Source organism: Equus quagga, chromosome 3, assembly GCF_021613505.1.
Source record: "Equus quagga isolate Etosha38 chromosome 3, UCLA_HA_Equagga_1.0, whole genome shotgun sequence".
NCBI classification, from domain to species: domain Eukaryota; kingdom Metazoa; phylum Chordata; class Mammalia; order Perissodactyla; family Equidae; genus Equus; species Equus quagga.
The window spans coordinates 92,439,529-92,462,549 of record NC_060269.1 but is presented as its reverse complement, the minus strand read 5'-3'; the positions used below and the strand labels follow the sequence as shown (position 1 = coordinate 92,462,549).

At 39.4% G+C, this 23,021-nt stretch overlaps 1 protein-coding gene across 1 annotated transcript in view; it reads left to right on the top strand.

The window, feature by feature from the left end:
* The first annotated feature begins 13,634 nt into the window (after positions 1-13,634).
* The window catches only part of CFAP299 (cilia and flagella associated protein 299), a 563,955-nt gene continuing 554,568 nt past the window's right edge, over positions 13,635-23,021 (top strand). Inside the window, exon 1 of the mRNA XM_046657052.1 lies at positions 13,635-13,751. Within this exon, the coding sequence (XP_046513008.1) occupies positions 13,641-13,751 (111 nt within the window). The 5' untranslated portion in view covers positions 13,635-13,640. The remainder of the gene's footprint in view (positions 13,752-23,021) is intronic.

Here is a 23,021-nt window from a genome sequence, read left to right as displayed (position 1 = left end):
TTTGGTTTGTCACTTATCAGCATTGTGAAGTTAATGATTGATAAGCTCAAGGAATGTGAAATAGGAGAACAAATTCTTTAGACATTTTTTCTTTTTTAAACAGGTGCACCCTATCCAGAGAAACAGTTGGTGTAACACATATCCTCTTTTTTTGGTTGATATCTCAGTAGAACATACTATTTTCAGAAAGTATTGTCTTGCTGATGAGTTACACATTTACAACCTAGAATGATCTTGCCCAGCTATGAAAATAATCTTAGGGCATTGCACCAGAATCCTGAAGAGCTGGCGCAACAGCCAATTCTCCTTGCCTGTTGTCTTTCTTTTGCCTCTGAGCCTTTCTACTTAATAAATCTGAAAAATGTGTTAGTCACAGTGGTTTTGGATTCTGCTTTCCGAAAGCTCTAAGTGAGCTGTTGCACTTCTGAACTAAAATTCCCCTGCTCTCTGCCATCTTTCACCCTGTGCTTTTCCAGACCTAAAATGTCAAAGTATCAAGCAGATGGAATTACATTTGGAACACTAGTTTGGTAGGGAATGACTCCATGCTTTTAGCAGATCTGTCGTTGAATGATTTTGAAAAACAATGGACTGTTAATAAAAGACTCCAGTCTTTATTTACTCAGAACCGAATCCAGTTCTCTTTCTCAGTGACTACTGTAGTTAGACAAAATATTTGATACTATAAAATAAAATAAGCACAGGCCATTTGCTGAGGTACCTAGGAAGTTATAGTGGGCTAGATTTTTGTCCAGTAATTCTTTAGTAGAAAGGGCTTTTGGGTACACTTAGATAAATTTCAATACCTTTGTGTGTGTGTGTGTGTGCGTGTGTGGGTGTGCATCTGGGCTAAAGAAGCTAAAACACTTCTTCTAACCCAACTTGAGCAGGTTAGAAGGGCTTCTTTTTGCCAGGGTCTTGCGCCCACGGAGCATCAGGCAAACACATTTTGTTTTACCCCTTAAAAGAACTGGCACTATGGCTCCCTTAACTAGAAGCACACAAAGATGTATTTCTGTGATTGGGAATGCATTCTTTTTGTTTTTTCCTCTCCCTTCACATATTGGATTTTGGACCAACATGACCACCATTATGTCTTATTGCATTGCTGATTACAGCTAGGGAAAATGTGAGGGTGAGTACTACAAAAACAATGGACCAGGAATCAGGACTCCTTCTGGCTTCTAATACTGGCTCTGTCACCATCTCTGGCTTTGGTTATATTTCCATCATTCAACAAATATTTATAGGCACATACTATGTGCAAAGTACAGTCTAGATGTCTAAACTTGTTAGATTTCAGTTTCCTCATCAGTAAAATGAGACATGATCTTTTAAGTTGTCAACTTGATTATTCTCCTATGATCCAGAGAGCAGAGGTTAACATGTTTGACCTTTCTTCCAAAGAAACAGAATTTTTACCCATATTTGCACACTTAATACAATGCTTTCTCATTCCCTGAGATGTTTTCTATCTTTGTAAGTGGTGTTAATAAAGTCTCATACATGCCTCAAACTAAATCAAAAGTCACTTTAAATGAAAATGGTGTGTATGCATACAGCACTAGAGCAAAGTCACCAGTGGAAGCAGGACATTGGGCAACTTACGGTATGATGTCGCAATTCTAAAATGGCTGGAAATTCCTTCCAATCTGAATGGAGAGGAGATGACAAGATATTTTGTTATTCTTGAAAGACTGTTGGAGTCTAGTCCATCTGCTCCTTTATTTTTCTTCCCCTTTTCAAGAAAATAATGACCAAATGTGCATGAGGAACAATGTAGTTGTAGCTCAGTAGTGGTTGGCAATGTTCTTAGTCACAGTTACATCATGAGACACAGACCATTTTATATACTGCCTTTTGGTGCTTCAGTCCTGCTCACAGTCAATCTGATTCTTTCGTGGTGGGGGTGGGGAGAAGGAGGCTGAAACCCTGGCCCCCTCTTTTTAAGTGTACCCTCTTTTTCTCGCCCTGTCCCTCCTGTTTTGAGAGGTTAATTAGCCAAAAGACCACGTCCACCTGAACCTGGATCCTTTCCTTTTAGACTAGGCTTTGGGTACCTGGGATTCCAGAATTCCCTGTTAACAGGGCCTCCACACTGCAGGTGTATGGACCCTGCCTGAGGGGTGGTCAGGCTAGGCTTGGGAACTAGATTAAACCTTTGGGCTGGGGTGTCCACATGCATGTGCATCAGGGATGAGAGAAGGGATCATACAAATATTTGGGCTGGGCCTGGGGGCAGATATTAACTATTCTTTATAAGACATCCTCCTATGCGTCTGTTTCCATGGTTGCTCCCTTTCTTCTACAGGGAGCACACATTCTCAGCTGTAAATTTAGCTGTAAACCCTGGAAAAATGGTAAAGATGGTTGAAATCTCCCTTTGCATCTCTCCTTTATGCATCTCTCAGTCATGTTGGTGATTTCCTCCCAACACCCCAACTGGACCACGTTGCTATCTTTATCCCTGGCTGCTCTTAATCCTCGACCATGACAGGTTACCTCACCTGGATGGGGCTGTCTCTCTATTCACCTCTTTCTTCCCTACCTCCAAATCAACATGGCTAGGTCTCCATTTGTTCCAGAAAGTGCTATCCAGCTGTAAGTAGCCTAATTAATTATCTCTGATGATCCACTTACTAATTAATGTGTTCTATTTCCCAGGCAACAAAAGGCTTAATCTTGTTAAAATCTACCCCTGCTAAGAAGGCATTTACAGGGAAAACAACCTCCACAGCGGAACAAAAACTCAAGAACATCCTAGGTTTTAGGAAGTAGAATCATCTGGTGAGGCTCAGTCTTGATACTCTTCCCTATGTGTCCTCTTGGGTTTTTCTCATTCTTGTTACAGTTTCCAACACTTCTGTTACCATCACCCCTGGGCCACTCTCCTCTTGTGTGCCTACAATCTCTTGTCCTTAGTGAGGAGACAAACTTTTTTAAAAATACTTTTTTTTCCTCTCTAAATGCTAGAGTAGAATAAAAGGGAGATAAACGGATTACAAGATACATAAAAATCTTGCTTACCAAGCACCATCTGTTCTGCTATAACACAATTGTTGAAATCTTAAGTAACATTGAGTTCTCAATAACCACGTAGGAAAACAATTATTTCAATAGGAAAAGGTAGGAGTAGGGGTTAGAAGGATTTAGATTCAAAACAACAAAGTTATTTCAAGGAGCAACACTAATGATCCTTGGCTGGAATTTCAGGTAGGCTGCCAGGGGAGTTTTTGGCTGGCGGGCTGATGCCCTTCAAATACACTGTATTATGGCCTTCACCTGTGGTAAAGCTCTTCCTGCAGGGCACCACTGGTAGACAGAAGAGGAACAGCCATTGGATCCTGCTTTCAGGCTGGGGAGACTCGGGCAGGAGCGCCACCCACAGGAGGTTGGGCTAAATGCATTATTCAAGGAAAGATGAAGCAACAGTCAGAAGAAAAATCTATCTCCAGGCCAGAAACAATGGCCGAGTCATAAGTAGGAAAGTAGGGTAAAATATGGGACAGAAAGATAACGTTAGATTGTAAATGGAAGAATGACAAACTTCGACAGTAATAGAAAGATCAGAAACTGGTTGGAACAGGATGGATAGACCAAGGCAATTGGTTCTAGACCAAGAACCTGAACAGCGATTGGAAGCCAGCTATCATCTGATGTTTTGGGTGCAGACCTCATGGTTTGAAGAGCCCATGACTTAAAATGCAAAGCAGAAATATATGGTCTCTGTTTTATGTAGCTCATTTCTCTCAATTAACTTCACTGTTTAACTAGGACTTGAAGGAAGCTGTAATTCATTATTACTGTCTCTCAGTGGAGAAAGTAAGATACAAAGGAGTAATAGGATTTGATTATGGTTCCCAATTAAATAAACATAATTTGACCTTGATTTTCTAAAACCTAAATCAGCACTATGTTTATTAAATGTTGTCTTCTCAGGAAAATTGTCTTAAATAGTTTTTTCTTGACCTAACAAGAGTTTAATGACTTTTTTTGTTAGTATCCCAAGACTGACATAAAAATTACATTAGCCTAAAAAAAGCCATTAATTATGATTGATTAACATGTGGAGGAATAAATTAGTTATGAAACCATGTATATTACAATGGTCAATAAATTATATAGGCCTATAATAGAAAGCATGCAAGTATTTCATAAAAATAATGTAATTCTTTACTCTTGAATAACTATGCTGGCCAAACTTCCAGAAATAAGTAGAAGTTTTAATTTTATTATAAAATTATTTAGCATATTTTAGTCTGTTTTAAATTAAAAATTAGATTCCCCCCGTATTAATAATTATTTGGAAACTTGGAACGATTTAGGTTAATCAAAATGCCAATAGTCACATTGTTCTTGAAAACTGCGGTTGCAGTAATGCTTCAAGGCAAATACTAGATTTTTGATTGAAGGGACAATATTCTTAAACTACATTTTTAAAGTATTCAGGAATTTACTCTATGCTACACGTACTCTTTCTGGAATACGTGATCTACTGGGAAACTATGAAAGAACACAGAGTAGAAGACTGTTTTGCTCTCTGGAGTGGTTATCATGAAAGGCTCTCAGAGTCCTTTGCAATCAATTTTTATTATCAGCCCTTTATAAAAACTCTCAAGATCCAATAATTGACTCATAAACTAAAAAGTAAGTGGAAGGGGGGAAAATTAAGCACATGGTACATTATACATGTATCACAAACAGGTATAAGTTATCATTATTAATGTATTGGTTATTGATAAGCATGCATACAGAGCCACATTTTAAAGTTTTGGTTGAGACCAGAATGTTAATTTTATCACAGACTCACTCACAGCCATTTCAGGTGTCTTGCTGCCATCGTCTCCTCTGTCTCAACATTCTATAAGGTAAACCAGAGACACGAACACTGATGTGTCCCGGGAGACAATGATTTTCAAAGAAATTTGAAATTCTGAGAATAGCAACAATTTTGGAAAAACAGTCATATGGGCTAGTAATTATATACTGTAATATTCATATGACAGTAGATATTCTGAATGGACAAGAAAAGAAGAAGTTTTAGGAGAAAGGTAAAAAGAATCTGAAAAATAAAAATGTTAATGAGGTCCTGATAGAAAAGGCAACAATTGCGGATCCTTCAATATGGTCACACAAGTACACATTTGTGGTATGTCCATTAAAATAAGTTATAGTACTTACTGCTGAAACACTGTAGTTGCCAGAAATATCCACTCGGTTATTGAAATCAACATTTTTGTGTTCCTTTGGCTAATGTTAACTACATCACTTTGGCAAATAGTAATTGTATCTCCTCATAAAAGCTCTTCATTTTTCCTCATAAATACATTCTAAGATATTAATACATTTAGTGTTCAGATTATTTGGTTGGGTTAGCTTTAGTGATGTCTGAATTTTCTGAAAATAATATCCAACTTATCTGTTTATATATTTAAAAATTATACTGCTGTGTAGATAATGATGTATTGGGTGGGTAGGTGGGGAGTGGTGTTGAGGGGGATGAAAAGGGAGGGGAGAGAGACAGCAACAATTTTGAATAGGAAAGAAGATGTGAAATAGACTTTTTCTTTAAACAAGAAAGGAGACACACTAAGACAATATGGTAGTCTTGCCAAGCATGTTGAGATTTGTGGTCATCAAATGATTTGGTACACTATGTGTTCTTTCTTTCTTTCTTTTTTTTACTGAGGGATATGCCCCCTGAGCTAACATCCGCTGCCAATCTTCCTCTTTTTGTATGTGAGCTGCTGCTGCCACAGCATGGCCACTGACAGACGACTGGTGTAGGTCCACACCCGGGGAACTGAATTCGGGCCACCAAAGCAGAGTATGCTGAACTTAACCACCAGGCCACAGGGGCTGGCCCTAATACGTGTTTCCTTCCAGAAAAGTGCATTGTAGGAGAACAATTCTACTCTTTCCCTCTCTTCTCAGAGACCTCCTTTAGGTTAAACCCAAACGCTTCATGAAAATATATGTTATAACAGAATATCAGAATTTCGAAGCTAGACGTGATCTCAGAGATCATCCAGTCCTAACTCATTCTTTTAAAGAAGACAAAATTGTTTTCTGATTTCCTAAAATACAACATTCTTGCATTCTTTCTATTAAGTCGGTCCTTCACACATAGAATCAATTTTTCTCACTTATATTTCACTCTGAACACTGTATTTTTCTCTACCTCCTGTAAAGTTTTATTTTCCTCATTTATTTACAGATGTGTTTCCTCAAATCTGCTTAGTTCATCTCCTCCTTTTCCTTCACTCAACCAACTACCAGTTCAGTCTCTCTATCTCCCATCTCTAAATTATACTATTCTTGAAGACATAAAGGACCAAGGCTTTATTTTTTTGTTGTACTTTCAGGGCCTGGCACACTGCCTGACTCTGGTTACATTAAATGAGTGCTGAGTGAGTAAGTTTTACTTTTGCATCAACAAGTAAGAGTCAATAGGAAAGATGGATCAAAACATCTTATTGTAATTATCGTGATTGACTTATCTGTAGTCGGAGAATGTTCGATATCTTGGAGAAGCAGAGCTGAGTACAGTGAGTGAAATAGGTCTCAATGGAACTGGTGCCCTTCCCTTTAATGCTTCTTCTAGAAAGTCTAGGGATCTTTTCTCCCCCTGTCTGCACTGGCTTAGTTGTGACTGGGGTTGTATTATTCCCATGGCTGCAAAAATACTTGAGTACCCGATGAGCTCTGACATGGTACTCATAGGCTAGAAAGACGTTGGTTTAAAATAGATCAAACCTCTCCCCTTAGGAATTCTATAGAGGTCACTGAGTAGTTTAGAGGGGCTAAATATACTCCTCAGAGAGGAAGCCTGTTTCCACCTTGTCTCTGGGGTTTTAAAGATGTCACATTTTCTTCTGAAATTTCATCTGATTTTTTTTTTTTTTACTTTCCAGTTAGTAGCTCATTATTTGAGTTTATTAAGTACTATCAAGGTTTCATTAAAAACCAACCACATGGTTGTATTTCTTATCTTGAGCAGGAAAACTTTGATCTAAATGAAAATCTACTGAATCTTACTCGAGGGTAAGAAGTGTGTACAGTGAACTTGAAATCAGTTGCTCCTCTGTAAAATTCCTTCCCCAAAGGTCTTGAATCCATCCTTTCACAGCTATTCTCCAGTTCAGACTCTCTTTCCTTCCTCCTCCCTCCTCGATCTAAGAGGTTTCTTCCTCCCCTCAAGTCATTAACTGCTGTCAGGATAATCTTTTTAAACTACAGTTCTGATTATCATTTCTTTCTAAACACTTCCTTTGGCTCTCCTTTGCTTGGAGACTCTGGTTAAAGTTTCTTAAACTGACAAATCACACCATGGTCAGCTTCTGACTTACCATCCCATTTTCCTCCCTCTCACACATACCCTGCACTATAATCAAACTGACCTGGTCACTCTTCCCTGAGCATCCCTTGTGTTTTCTCACCTTCAAGCTTTAGCACATGTGATTCCTTCACATGGACATTCACATTCAGAGCCCTAGAGCCCCAGAACCCTGTCTCAGCACTTCAAATTTACTACAAAGGTCATGTTACCCTTTAAACTTTCCTTGAATCTTCCCAGTTAGAAGTGATTTTTAGCTGCTCTGAATTTGCACAGTGCTTCAAAAATATCCCTCTGTCTTGTGTTATTATTACATTAGCATTGCAAAGTATCCTTCCAAAACTTAGGGGCTAAAATTTAGGTTGTTTATATTCCTCACACTGAGTGTAGTCCCTTTCATCTAGTAATTGACAAAATGAAGGAGTGAAACATATAGGAAACTGTTTGATTCAGCAAATGCATTTGAGGAGCCACTATGTTCCAGGTACCATGTCAGATGCTGGGAATATAGTGGTGAACAGGGATGATGTAGTCTTTGCCCTCAGGTGTATAGATTCTAACAAAGAGTATAGACATTTTGCAAATACTTTATAATAAGTGAGATGTTCACAACAATTGTAGGGGGTGGGGATGCTGGTAGAAAGTGCTCTGGGAATAGAAGAAGATTAACTGCTATATCTCTATACTTGTACCTATACCTATAATAGGGAATGAATAGGTGAAAGGAAAGAGTGTGTACTGGGAAAGAATGTTCTAAGTACAGGTAACAGCAGTGTTTACAGATCCAGGGGCAAAACAAATGATGGTTGGAATACGTAATGTGTGAGATAGAGGGGGCCAGATGAGAGTCAGAATGTGGATGGCCTTGTAAGCCATGTTGAAGGGAAAAAAAAAAATTCTATGGGCAATGGGAAGCCAGTGGAGGTTTTCTGAGGAGTGTGATGAAATCAGATCAGTATTTTTAAACAATCACTCTGACTACATTGTGAAGAATGGAATGGAGAAGTTATGAGAAGGATGTAAGGAAACCAGAAAAGAGACTATTTTTGGAGTCTAGAAGTCAGTCTCTGGCTTAGGCAGGGAAGCAATGGCAGAGAGATTGGAGAGAAACGGAGGCCTTCAAGAGATGTATATGGAAGACTGAAATAACAGGCTATATATTTCAGAGGTGAGGGAGAAGCAAGGGTCATGACTGTCTCCTAGGTTTCTGCCATGAATCACCAAGGAGAGAGGAGGCTGTATGGTGAGAAAGGGAACACTGGGGGAAGAGCAAGTAGAAGAGGCAGGAGAAGCGAAAAGATCAGTTTTATACATGTTATACATCCAAGTGGTGTCTGGTGGGCAGTTGGATATGTGTCTGGAGCTCAGGTGAGTGACGTGGCTAGTTATATGGGTCTGGGAACCATATGCATGTAGGACATAAGTAAAATTATGGATGTGGATATGGTCTCTAAGAGAGTCAGAAAAAGGCCTAGGAGAGAACCCTGAGAGTCTCCAACTTTTAAAAGCTTGTTAAGGGGAAGAGGAGCAAGCAAAGGAAACTGAGAAAGAATAGCTGATGGAAACCAACCAACCAGTCAACTAACTAATCTCAGGGCAAAGTTGTGATGGAAGCTAAGAGAGAGAGTTTTGAAGAGAGGGGAGTGGTCACAGGGTCAAATGCTGTTGAGAGTCAAGTAGTATGAGGCCAGAAAAAATGTCTATTGGCCTTAATGGCAAGGAGGTCATAATTAACTTTGATGAAAACAGTTTCAGTGGAACAGTGTGTATAACTAGATTGGAATGTGTGGGCAGAAAGTGGAAGACAAGAAAATGGAGAGAGTGATTGTAGCTAACTCTTTCAAAAAGCTTTGCTGTGAAGGGCAGCAGAGCCCATAGCTGAAGTGGGCTGTGGCATTGAGGGAGGTTTGCTTGTTTTTAAAATGAGAAAGGAGCTAGGAGTGAGAGAGAGAGAGAAGACAGAAGACAGAAGAATTAATGATAAAGGAAAGAGGGGATAATCAAAATAAGAAATCCCGAGAAGGCAGAAGAAGAGAACCAGTGGAGAATGAAAGTATGAGAAGGCAGATCTCTTCCTTTGAAACAAAAGGGAAAAAGTAAAGGATTGACATGTGAATAAGCTGACATATTTGACTGCAGGATATCCAATCTGATGACTTTCACTTCCTTTGTGGAGTAGGAGTTAAGATTATCTGCTTTGAGACAGGAGGATATAGGATTAAAGAGAGAAGAGAAAGTAGGAAAAGCCGTTGTAGAAAACAAGAGTGAACTGAAGGAGTGAACCATAGTAAGATTTCGGGTGGGTGTAGAGCACCCACTTAACCTGGCAGCTCTGCATTAATAGTGGCGGCCATGTATTCACATGTCATGCTTTCTGAGAGTGATTGGCCACTCTGAGGAAGTGGTGTTTTAGGGTGGAGCCTGATTCCCATGTAGGCAAAGAGGTTGAGAGAATTTTTAGTGAAATTGTTAGGAAAACCTTATAGAGCCATGGCGAGCCCAAGTTTTCCTCTGTTCCAAAGAGATGGTTGTGGCGATCATAGCTACCATCTCTCCTATAGCACAGCAGTAGTTTTCAACCTTTATCAGTCGCTGATACCTGTCAACCCCACTCCTCCTGGAAGCAGTTCCATCTTACACTTGTCTTTTTCCTCTTCTGGATCCTTCCTTTTACACTGTCAGACATAGGCAAGGGGGGAGAAAACCCTGGAGTTATGACACATGAACACGCTGTGTCTCCATGATGGAGAAGCTGTGGAACCAGAACTACAGCACTTTAAAATAACTGAGATGGTCTGGAAGTCCAGTGATCTCATCACGAGGAGTATCTTAAATAAATTCAGTGTCATCATTATTACAAAGTGCAAAAAGCTCTCCTTGGCTGATGATTAAGCAACAGTCCTCATCTGCAATCCACGGAAACTTAATAAGCAATTGGACAACATCAGACACAAATCTCTTATCTTACTAGAGTGAGCATATGTTTTTCTTTCTTATAATATGGTAATGTATTAAGTCCATTTTAATAGAGTCTCAAGTTCTTACTCAGAGTGCTTAGCATCTTATTAACATAATAAGCAAGGTATTCCCCTTCCTATCATGTCAACACACCAAAAGTATGTTTCCTTTTCATTTTCCCAGGTATCATGGTATATTGCTGAATATTTGGAAATAGAAAAGCATAGAGTTTACTTTGAAATTCTTTTATATACTTCCACCAGGTAAGTACTGTACCAAAGCCTGTTTATTTCAAAGAGATACTTATGTTTATATTCCCATGACCTTTATTTTTACATTTTGCTACTTTGCACTCAGTAACTAAGCTAAATATGACATATATTTTGTTATTCTTACATAGCATGTGTTTCTCCTGTCTTATATTTTGGAGTTTTGTTGTGAATATACATAATCTTTGCTGGTGCTTTTGCAAAGAACGGAATTTCTGGGATTGGGTGCTAAATTCCAGGTTTCGATCTTTAAAACCCTGGACTTTAAGTAGGAATGCATGTTATACAAAATAACATACTTCCTGAGCATAACAAAGACTTTGCAATAGGAAATAGAGACTTGCTGAAGCTCGTTAATTTCTTTGCTGCCATTCTTTCATGTAATGTCTCAGGAACAGGTCTGAATGCGGTTTTGAATTTAAATGGAAAGTTAAGAAAAAGACAATTGAGTTAGGCTTACTCTAATTCAAGCCTTTCTCTGAGGAACAAGGCTAAATTTACAAATTTTCTTTTTTTCTTTCAGTGTTGACAGAGAAGCCAATTTGTTGAAAATCCCCCTCCGTGTTTCAAGTTGGAATACATTACTAGACTCATTGACTGAAAACGTTTTCATGATTGTTTAAATTTAGATTTTTTAGAGATTACTTCATCAAAGAACTGTTGACCAAATGGTAAATTTAATCAGGTTTCCACTGAAAATGCACAATCTCAATGAATCATAACAGAACAATATATAGGCAGACAATGGCCTCACATTGTACTAACATATGGGTCCTTGTAATCAAATTGTTACAGTTTAATGAGCCCAAAGATTCGCAGGATGCTTTACTGTTTCCTGAAAGTGACAAACTCTTGATGGAGTGGGACTTCAGAGCAAACGTACTAAACATGAGCACTCTGGCAGTTTCAGGAGTAAGACACGCTGTGTTCAGTAGCGCCTGCTCAGCACTCAAGGTGCTTTTCACTGTATGCCCCTCTTATTCAAGGATGTGATTACTACCTTGTGTGAACTCTTCAGCCTAGCATACAAAGCCTTCTTACCAGTTTTCATCCTCTAGAAGGCTTCCTTTCCTCGACTCTCCTACTAGGCCCCTCACAACTATCAGAACAATGTGTGGCTTTTTCCTACATAGAACCTACCTTTCTTGCCTGCACATTTCACAGTATGCCATCCCTTTTCTCCTTTAATTTGTGCCAGCCTACCTTCCCTTTCACAATTTGACATGTATTTTTCTAATAAACAAAAAACAAAAACCCTTCATAATTAATTCCATGTGGCTCTTCAAACCTCTATTTACCTCTGCTTTCTCTTTGTTGTGCTACTATTTTTAAGACTTTGGCCCATCCATTTAAATTCATTATGGCTCTATATTGAGAATAATGCAAATGCTACTTTCCTAGTGGATTTGTTGCCATGATTAAACAAGACAATGCATGTAAAGTACTTAGAACAGGGCTGACATATGGTAAAGTCTTGATAAATACCATACTAAAGCAAATACGTAAGTGGCTGACTCTCTTCTAAGCCTTTCCTTGTGTTTAATTCACCCATAATACCTCTTTTCAGGAGGCACTTATAGAACTCTCCAGATAGAGAGAATACTGAAACCTATGTCCCTCATCAGTTAGAATGTCTTAAGTCAGATGGATTTCTTTTCATTCTCAAGCTATTTGAATTTTTAGATCTTTTTAGGTATTAGATGATGTTAAATTGTTGGTGGTTGTTAATTTCAGCACAAATACTAGTTTAGGATGCAATCCATTGTTGGCACTTAGAACAGTGCCTGGCATGCAGGGGGCACTCAGTAAATGTTGTTACTATTATCATTATTGCCGTGTTATGAGTGTCTGGGGTTTCTCACTCTTTCTGTTCCCCTGAATTCAATAATTAAATTGCATTTAAAAATAATGCCCAAAATGCCTTTTAAAACATTCCAGAATATATTCATTAACTTAAAAACAAGTCAGTGATATCCTAGAGATTATTGTGTCTACATCACTTAAAGTTTCTACATTGATGACATCCTAATTTTTGAGATAACTTTTTTAAATTGGCAAAGCTAACAGAAAGTGAAGCATCCTACCAGATGTTTTAATTAAAATATTTTAGCACATCCATGAAAATCTTCAAAATCAATTCACTAAGTACTCAGAAAGCAACCACCACGGGCTCAGTGTTGTACTATGTGTTAATTCCCAAGGATGATCTGTAGAATATTAAAATCCAAACATGGATTCTGAAAAGTTTTGCCAGCTGCCAAGTCGGATTACTTTAAATCCATGTTTTAAAAATGCAAAACTTTGTTCTAAAGGAAAAGGCTTTAATAAAAACCTTTACTTTGTAAGTTTCCACAGATATTTTACCCTTAAAAAAACGCAGCTTCAACAAGCCAAGGTCTTCCACTGCGTGCTTACTAAAATTTAAAAGGTGAAAAGAAAAGGTTTAAAAAAAGCACTTGTGGCTAAAAGAGACCTTCAAAGATATTTTCTTTGAGTTTCTTTCCTTGGGAAATTCATAAATTTTTCTTTATATCCAAACATTAGCGATAATTTGCCTGTAATTTATAATTTTAAAAATAATTTAACAAAATCATTAATGTGCTGTGTTACTGATTTTGGTCACAAGACTTTCCAGAGTCTTCTGTTCTAAGACACCCCCCCTTGCAAAAATGGACCTTCAGTTACCTGACAACTATTTTTGTCCTGCATAAGATTGTTTTAGAACGAGCTTGGCAGCGCTGATCTAGATATCGACATATCCTGGCAGTCTCAACATTTTTAATTTTGGATTGCCATTTGCATCCCTCCTGTGGCTCGGCACTTCACCGAAGTCTGAGTCAGTGCACGGCGTCCGACCTGAACCTGGAGCGGGTAATTTGAGACGACGGAAGCCTGAAACTCAGTCACAAAACGTGGGGCGGGGCGAACGGCCACTGCTCAGCACCGGTTCCCAACTGACTGGAAGGAACGAGCTGGGTGCAACCTCCCGCCCCCCCGGCCACGCCCCCGGCCCCACCCCCGGCCCCGCCCCCGCCTCGCCTCCTGTCGCTAGGGACGCTGCGGGCCGGGCAACTGCGATGGATCCGGAAGAGGGCTCGACGGCCGTGGACAACATAGTCACTCAGTTCAACACCTACGAAGACTTCCTCGACTCCCAGATTACTACCGTGGACTTGTACTACCTGGAGGTAAGGGCGGCGCCGCCGAGGAGTGGCCACCGCCTTCCCGTCCCTCGGACCCTTCCGAGCCCCAGCATCGCGCAGTCTTCGCGCCCGGCGGCGGGCCGCGCAGACCTCAGGCCCAGCGTTTCCCGCCCGCGGCGCCCACGCAGCGGCGGCGGTGACGCGCCCGCCCTGCTGCCCCGCGCCGCTCAGCGCGCCCAGATTGGCGCCCCTCCTGTCTCCTGGCGCAGACACCCGCGCGCGCACGCGCACCTGGGGGAGCCTCGGGTTTCTGTATCTCAGCCACACCTGTCGCTCCCAGCCTGTGTCCCTTTCCCATGTCGTTATCTTAAGAGGACGGTGGCTGGCGTCCAAGGCCTGCTGAGACTCTTCGAGTGTGAGGTGTGATTCAGGTCTGACGCCCTGTTGCTTCTTCCTTTGCCAATTTGTGTTAAAGAAGAAGACAGTATCCTTCCAGGGCAAGGGATAGTGTTATCTTGGGCATTTGGGTCTAAAAACTTCCACTCCACGGTAGTTGATTCAGAAAGCCCTTTGATTACGGGTATGCTGTACAGGTCGTTGTGCAGGCATATTCCTGTCTCAAATTTATCGAGTTAATCACAACTAAGGTTGATAGTAAAAAAAAAAGCCTGCCATACAGCAAAATTGGGCATGAGGGGATTGGCTACTGTCTTCCACCCGACAACCATCCCATATTTCGGCCTCCTCACCCACACCAGGTTCTTAAAGGTGTGTGTGTGTGTGTGATGGGAGGATGGGTTAGGGAGCTGGGGAGTAGAATTGGTTCAGTGGTATGGCTGGTATGGTAAGCATGTGTCATGGATCATGGATCATGCTTTGTGATTCCTGCTCTTTCTTTTTTGGTCATCAGTAATTGACAGCCTATTATAGTTAGAAGAGCCTAGAGTCACGAGATTCGGGTTCTAATTCTATATTAGTGAACTTTTAACCAATTTGAAACTCCATTTCTTCATCTGCAAATTGAAGGGGCTGGACTAGATTACTTTCAGAGTTCCTTATGGCTGTAAAATTTTGAGTCATCTATACATCCGTCTGTCCATCCATGCATCCATATATTCATCTAACTATCTATTTAATTAATACACCTTCACCAAGCCTACTGTAGTGGATGTTGCCTTAATTGCTAGCAATGTAAGTAAGAATCAGTTCTAGTCTTGCTCTTAGTCACCGAACTTTAGTATAGTGCTTACAGCCCAGTCTAAGTTTTACATATTCAGCAAGTATTTATTATCTTCCAGGTACTCTTTTATCGTGTAGTATATTCTACTGCCAAAAGTTTTCAATTAATTTCAATAAAAATTAGTACTAATGATTCATACACAAAATGGCCATCTTATCTTTGCTGGATTCATTCTCTACCCTTCTCCACCCTTCTCTGTGCCCTTGGAAGCTGTCCTCTGTGGTCATTAGCCAGGCTCTTTTGGCTTTCGGTTTGTTTCAGCCCATGGGAGGTCAGAGGGCTGAAAGAGTGTAATTAGAGAATTAATTCCCTGTCATATTCCTACTGGTTGTGGTTTGGAAGTGGCTTCATTCCTTAGGTTTGGCCAACTTCTCATTCCATCAACTGTAGCATTCTTTCTTCAGGTGCCGGCGGCACTTCCTGTTCTAGGGGCTGTTGCCTCTCCTGTCTCCTTTCAGACCTAAATGGTGTTAATGACTTCCCACTCTTGCTTGCCCAAGGATGCTTCACCATCTCCTGTTGGTTTCCATTCATCCTGCCCATATCTTTGTAAATTGTTCTTTTACATTTTTAAAATCATCTCTTTTGAGTTTGCCTGCCATGACCCTGACCTCTATATTATCATTTAATATCTCAGACCACTATAAGTATAAAAGTAGTGTATGAATGTAATAACTGCATTGCTTTTTATGTGATACCTGATTAGAAAGGAGGGGAAGTAGGAGAAAAAAATGAAGACTGACACTAGTTAACTGTTTGGTGAGCTGGAGAGGGGTAAGGTGGTTAAGGAGGAGAAAAGAGGCCCTTCATTCTGTGTCCCTCGTGCTTTGCTCATTTTACTAGACAGCTAGAAACCATTAAAAGAAATTCATGACAGAATCAATTAGATTTGTCTCTGCTAGCCCAGATAACAATATTTGTTCTAGGAGTTAGTATCATTTTACCTAATTAAACCAATCCCCAACATCAATATAAAAATACTTGGAAAGTTTTGGGAAAATTTTTGCACTGTGATATTCCAGATTTTTTTTCTTGTTAATTCTTCCATGTGAAGTAAACACAGTCCCTTCATTTCGGAGGCTGCCTGTGACCGCTAGTGAAGTGAAAGTCCCACTGAATTTCTTTTCCCAGATAAGGAATCAAGGGGTGTTTTTAGAATTATTTAAAAATTTGCTTAACTAATGGATCCTAATCATGGCTGTATTGTTTACAGAGATTAGCCATGTGGAAGTTTTATTCAGAGGGTATCTTCTCATTATTTGGAAAATAGAAATAAATTGTACAAATTAAATCTTTTGGATATAATCTTAAAATTATTTGGCAGACATTGATTAAGTGAGATTCTAGGAGAAATCCTTAAAATAATTTACCATGTTTATACAACAAGCCAGCTAATAGCCAACCATTGTATTATTCCATTATTTATTGCATCGAGGTACAGAGTAAATACTGTTCCCTATGAATATCTTAGTTCGCGTACTTCAGAATCAGCTATACTCTTTGTTTATTCAATAGAAAAATAATTGGCATAAATTAGTTGCTCTCTGCTTAAGAGGAGTCCTATATTTTTTCCTTAGTAGGTTCACAGAAGTACTTCTTCCTAAGTAAAAATATCTAGTTTCCTCGTGAACATGAAATCTGAGGATCAGAGGGTAAAACTGAACCAAGAATACCACGCCCATGATGCTTGTGAATCTTTATCATATAATGATAAAACTAAAATGCTTTGAGCCTAATATCATCCTCAGTGTCTCAGACAATCCCCCAAATATATATTGTATGTATTTACAGTATGTTCCATTCAATTTTTATTTATATTGATTTCAAAAGCTAGTGCTGGGAGGAGACAAGAATGGAAGAGGGAAAATTCCCGAGGAGAATGTGTAGAGTGAGACAAGACGGGGGCCTTAACACAAATGCTGGAGAACTACCGTTACTTACGGCATGGACATGGAGGTGGTGCTCACAAAGGAGAATGAGAAGGGGGTCAGAAAGGTATGAGGAAGTACAGAGAATAGGATGATCCAGAAGCCAAGAGCAGCTGGATAGCAAGACCAAAAACCCCTGACAATATTTGCACAAAACTAGGTGACAGTTATTCCTAAGAACCCCAGCATAAAAGCAGATGGGGAGAAACCTTCCATAGCCACAACACCTGGAAGGTATCAGCATCCATGCAGGAGAAAAGCAAAGAAAACAATGAAGCATCTAAAGAACCTCAAAACAAGAAACTGCAAAATAGTCAACAGGTATTCACTGGAAGTGGAGTAGTCCAATTTGAGAACAGCAACTGAAACTGGGAGGAGTTTTGGCCACTAATTAGTAGGTGTGTATGAAGGTTCCCAGGTGAGGTCTGAAGGAGCTGGAGCAATGTAGCTGCTGTGAACTCTTGAAGCTACCTTCCGTAGCTCACTTTTGGGCAGTGCTTGACACTGTGGAGATGCCATTAGGAGTGGAATCAATATTGAGTAGGATAGGGACAATTGAGACAAAATTTGAAACAGAAGGGTCAGATAAAAGTGAGGGAGTAAAAAAAAAATTATAAAAGAAGAAATTGCAGAAAACAACTGCCAAAGTTTTGAACATTATATGGAAACAAAATAAGAGGGAAGTTCTGTGAGCCACAGTTTCTTCTAAGATTCAGGAAAACCAAAAATGAGCTATAGAAAAGCATTGAGCATTCTAAGTTATTATAAGAAAAAAGAGATGAGACCCACACATCTATGGACAGCTAATTTTGGACAGGGGAGCCAAGAACATACAATGGAGAAAGGAAAATCTCTTCAATAAATGGTGTTAGGAAAACTGGACAGCTACATGCAAAAGAATGAAAGTAAACCGTTATCTTACAGCATACACAAAAATTAACTCAAAATAGATTAAAGATTTGAATGTAAGACCTGAAACCATAAAAGTTCTAGAAGAAAACATAGGCAGTATGCTCTTGAACATTGGTATTAGCAGCATATTTTCAAATACCGTGCCTGACCAGGCAAGGGAAACAAAAGGAAAAATAAACAAATGAGACTACATCAAACTAAAAAGCTTCTGCACAGCAAAGGAAATCATCAACAAAGGGAAAAGACAACCTAACAATTAGGAGATGATATTTGCAAACCATATATCTGATAAGGGGTTATTATCCAAAATATATAAAGAACTCATACATCTCAACAACAAAAAAACAGACAACCCAATTAAAAAGTGGGCAAAAGATCTGAACAGATATTTTTCCAAAGAAGATATACAGATGGCCAACAGGCACATGAAAAGATGTTCAACATCACTGATTATTAGAGAAATGCAAATCAAAACTATAATGAGATATCACCTTATGCCCATCAGAATGACTATAATTAACAAGACAAGAAATGTGTGTTGGAGAAGATTGGAGAAAAGGGATCTCTCATACACTGCTGGTGAGAATGCAAACTGGTGCAGCCTCTATGGAAAACAGTATGGAGATTCCTCAAAAAATTAAGAATACGGGGCAGACCCTGTGACCAAGTGGGTAAGTTTGCTCTCTCTGCTTCAGCGGCCCAGGGTTTTACTAGTTCGGATCCTGGGTGTGGACATGGCACCATTCATCAGGCGATGTTGAGCCAACGTCCCACATGCCACAACTAGAAGGACCCACAACTGAAAAAATGTACAACTATGTACTGGGGGGATTTGGGGAGAAAAAAATAAGATTGGCAACAGTTGTTAGCTCAGGTGCCAATCTTTAAAAAAAAAAATTAAGACTAGATCTACCATATGATTCAATTATTCTACTGCTGGGTATTTATCCAAAGAACATAAAAACACAAATGCATAAAGATACATGCAGCCCTATGTTCACTGTGGCATTACTCACAATAGCCAAGACTTGGAAACAATTTAAGTGCCTATCAAGGAATGAATGGATAAAGGAGATGTGGTATGTATACACAATGGAATACTACTCAGCTATAAAAAAGATGAAATCTTGCAATTTGAGATGACATGGATGGAACTTGAGGGTATTATGCTAAGTGAAATAAGTCAGATGGAGAAAGTCAAATACTGTATGATCTCACTCATAAGTAGAAGGTAAAAACAACAATAACAATAACAAACAAACACATAGACACAGAGATTAGATTGGTGGTTACCCGAGGGGAATTGGGGAGGGAGGAGGGCAAAAGGGGTGTCTGGGCACATGTCTATGGTGATAGATTATAGGTAGTCTTTGGGTGGTGAACATGAGGTAATCTACACAGAAATCAAAATATAAAGATACATTGAAACGTTTATAAAGATAAATGAAACGTTTATAATGTTATAAACCAATGTTACCTCAATAAAAAAAGAGCACATGCACAAAAAAAGAAAATGAGGAGCAGAATAGTATTCCTACAGTCTCTTACAGAACTGTAATCTTTTTTTTGAATACAAACTAAAAGACATTAAGAAAAATGGTATACACATGAAAGAGTTCAGAAACGATGTGACAGAATTCAGGAGAGGATTAGGAACAAAAGGAACTCTTTAGAAATAAAAGCTGAACTAGAAGGAACACAAGAATGGATAAACATAGTAGATAGTATCCTGAAGGAATAGAAGGTAAAAAGGAGGAAAATTAAAGAAAAAAAGAGATAAAGGAGTCAGGCAAAATTAGCAATTATTGCAGATAGAAAGCATGTGCAGCATACAGATAATAGGAGTCCCTGAAGAAGTAAATCAGAGCAAGAGAACAGAACAAATCCTAAAAACGAATAATTCAAGAAAACCTTCTTGAAATAACAAAAAGGATTCGAAACTACTTATTGAAGAACACACTCTGCACTTGAGAATGTAAACCTGGTGTGACCAATACCAAGATGTATTTAGTAAAATTATATGAACTTTAAAGAAAAAGACAAAACATTTGGACATCGAGGCATAAACAGCAAGTGGCTTATAAGGTAAAACAAATGAAATTATTATTATACTTTTTAACAATGCTTTATGCCAGAACAAACTGGAATCACTTTTTTAAGATACTCAAGGGAAGAAAATGTGAGCCAAGGGTTTTATATCCATCTCATCTGACTTTCAGACATAAAGGGCACAAATTGTTATCAATATGCAAACACTCAGCTTTCTCTTGGGTCCTTCCTAATTAATGTGTTAGAGAATGAGCTTTAGACAACCAAAATGGCTAAGACAACATCAGTGTAAGGATTGGTAACATCGAGCTTTCACAGCTGCTAATGTCACAAAAAAGGGAGAAAACTAGACATGGGTGCGTGAAAGAACAAAACACCACTAACAGGCTTCCTAAAGACCTCAAACCTGAATCTGGTCCAGCCTCTGTATCCAGCCGCTAATTTGCAGGACACACAGAAGAGAGAGGAACCTATTGCACTGCACCATGCACATGCAGTCAGCGAAACCTGATAGTGGGGAACTACAGATCAGACTGCACAGGTTCTTCATTGGATAGGAAAGGGATGGAGGGGGAGGATGCAAATTAAGAGAAACTTAGAAGCCATGTGAAATTTTGAAAAGTAGGCAAGACTAAACTGGCATCTAGGGATGCACACTTGGCTGACAAACCTATAAAGAAGCGCAAGGAAGTGGTTACTATAAAAGTCAAGAGAGTGGCTACTTTTAGGGCAAGATAAAGGTGGTGGTGATTAGGAAGGAGCACATGGAGAAGCTTCTGAGATGCCTAGCAAAGTTTTATTTCTTGACTGGAGTGGTGGTTACAAGGGTTTATCTTATAACTGACTAAGCTCTGTTTTTTACATTTGTTTTGCGTAGGTTTCTATGTCTGTTTTATTTTACAATGAGCAAGTTTTTAAAAAGCGACTGGCTGACTAAACTAACTGTAAGAGAAATCTTTTAAATTGAATGATATAGTAATTGAGGTGGTAGTTTTGTTGAAAAACCTCAGCAACATTGTTGATAGTTTATCAGTAAATAACCAGCTAATTAATCTGTTCTGGATATTCAACTTTCTAGGTTTTAGCCTTAACAGTGACAATTAAGCAGTGTTTAATTGCTAAAAGACTCACAGGACCCAAAATGACAATGCGTATCAATCTATAGTTTATTTCAGGAAAAGGACACAACCTAGCATCAGCATTAAAGTAAGGTGACGTATCACAGCCAAAAGCTATCTCACAGCAAGAGGTCAGGAGGGGCCAGGTGCAAGTCCATGCTATATGCAGAGGAGAATTATACATCCATTAAGAAACAGTTCCTGGCATACTGTGAGGCCGGGCAAGAAATAGAGCAGCTGGCCATGGAATCACCAAGGTACCATGCACTGGGAACTCCCCACGGTGAACTGAGTTCTTTCAGATCTGCCAAGTCATAAGGTCGGGCAGGCCCAGTAACAAGTCATCATCAGATGGAAGCACTACACTGGTACAGAGCATGAGTGAGAATAAAGTAGGTGTGCCAGCTGCATAAGCCAGAGCCTGGATCCCAGGTTTTCTACTGCTATTGGATGTGCACCTTTCTCTCAGCTCACATATATGGCTATACAGAGACTCTCTTATAAGTGGCTAATAGAGGAGGGAAAAGTCCAAATTTGGTATATAAATGAGCCAGGTGGTATGTGAATGCAGGCTGAAAATGGACAGCAGCTGCACTACAGCCTCACCTAGGTGAAGGTCTGCAGAGACTGTGGTAAGGCACATCCTTTCAGGAGTCATCTACTTTGAACAGAGAAGTGGCCCGCAGTTTGACTATATAGGACACATAGGCAGGGGTAAATACCAGAGGCAAATGTGGATGAACATATGGGAATGGTCACAATCTGCCTACCAGAGAGCATCTACATAGAAGAGGTACTAAATAACCAAGTAGACAAAATGATATGGCCAGGTGCTGTCAGCCAGCCTCTTTTATTGGCCACCTTAGTGCTGGCAGAATGGGCACATGGATGAAGTGACTACAATCACACAGATGGAGGCTATGCATGGGTCTAATAGCATAGGCTCCCATTTGCCAAGGCTGATCTAGCGGTTGCTACCTCTGAATGTCCAACCTGTCAGCAACTAAGTCCAATGCCTGTGATGTAGCACCATTTCTTAAGGTAACCAACCAGTTGGTGTCAAATTGACCACACTGGGCCTCTTCCACTTTGGAGGAGCCAGCAATTCAATCTGATAGGCATAAACACATATGGTAGTAATGGGGTTACACTTTCTTCCTATAGTCATAAGCCAGCTCCACTATCTAAGGGCTTATGGAATGTTTTTTTCTTTCAGTTTTATTGAGATATAATTGACATATAGCACTGCGTAAGTTTAAGGTGTAGAGCATAATAACTTGTTATATATTGCAAAATGATTAGCACAATAAGTTTAGTTAACATCCATTATCTCATATAGATATAAGAAAAAAAATATTTTTTCCTTGTGATGAGAACTTTCAGGATTTACTCTCTTGGCAACTTTCAAATATACCATACAACAGTGTTAACTATAGTCATCATGTTGTACATTACATCCCCCAGTACTTATTTATCTTATAACTGGAAGTTCGTACCTTTTGACCACCTTCATCCAGTTCCCCCACCCTCTTGCTTCTGGTAACCACAAATTTGATCTCTTTATCTATGAGTTTGTTTTGTGTTTAGATTCCACATGCAAGTGAGATAATACAGTGTTTGTGTTTCTCTGTCTGACTTATTTCACTTAGGATAAGGTCTATCCATGTTGTCACAAATGGCAGGATTTCGTTTTTTATGGTGGGATGGTATCTCACTGTGTATATATATACCACTTTTCATTATCCATTCATCCATCCATGCACACTTAGGTTGTTTGCATGTCTTGGCTATTGTAAATAGTGCTGCAATGGAACACGGGGGTACAGATATTTCTTCAATATAGTGTTTTTGCTTCCTTTGGATATATTTCCAGAAGTGGAATTGCTGGATCATATGGTAGTTCTATTTTTGATTTTTTGAGCAACCTCCATACTGATTTCCATGGTGGCTGTACCAGTTTACAATCCTACCAGCTGTGCACAAGAGTTTCTTTTTCTCTACATCCTCACCAGCATCTGTTACTCTTGTCTTTTTGATGATAGCCATACTAACAGGCATGTGATGATAT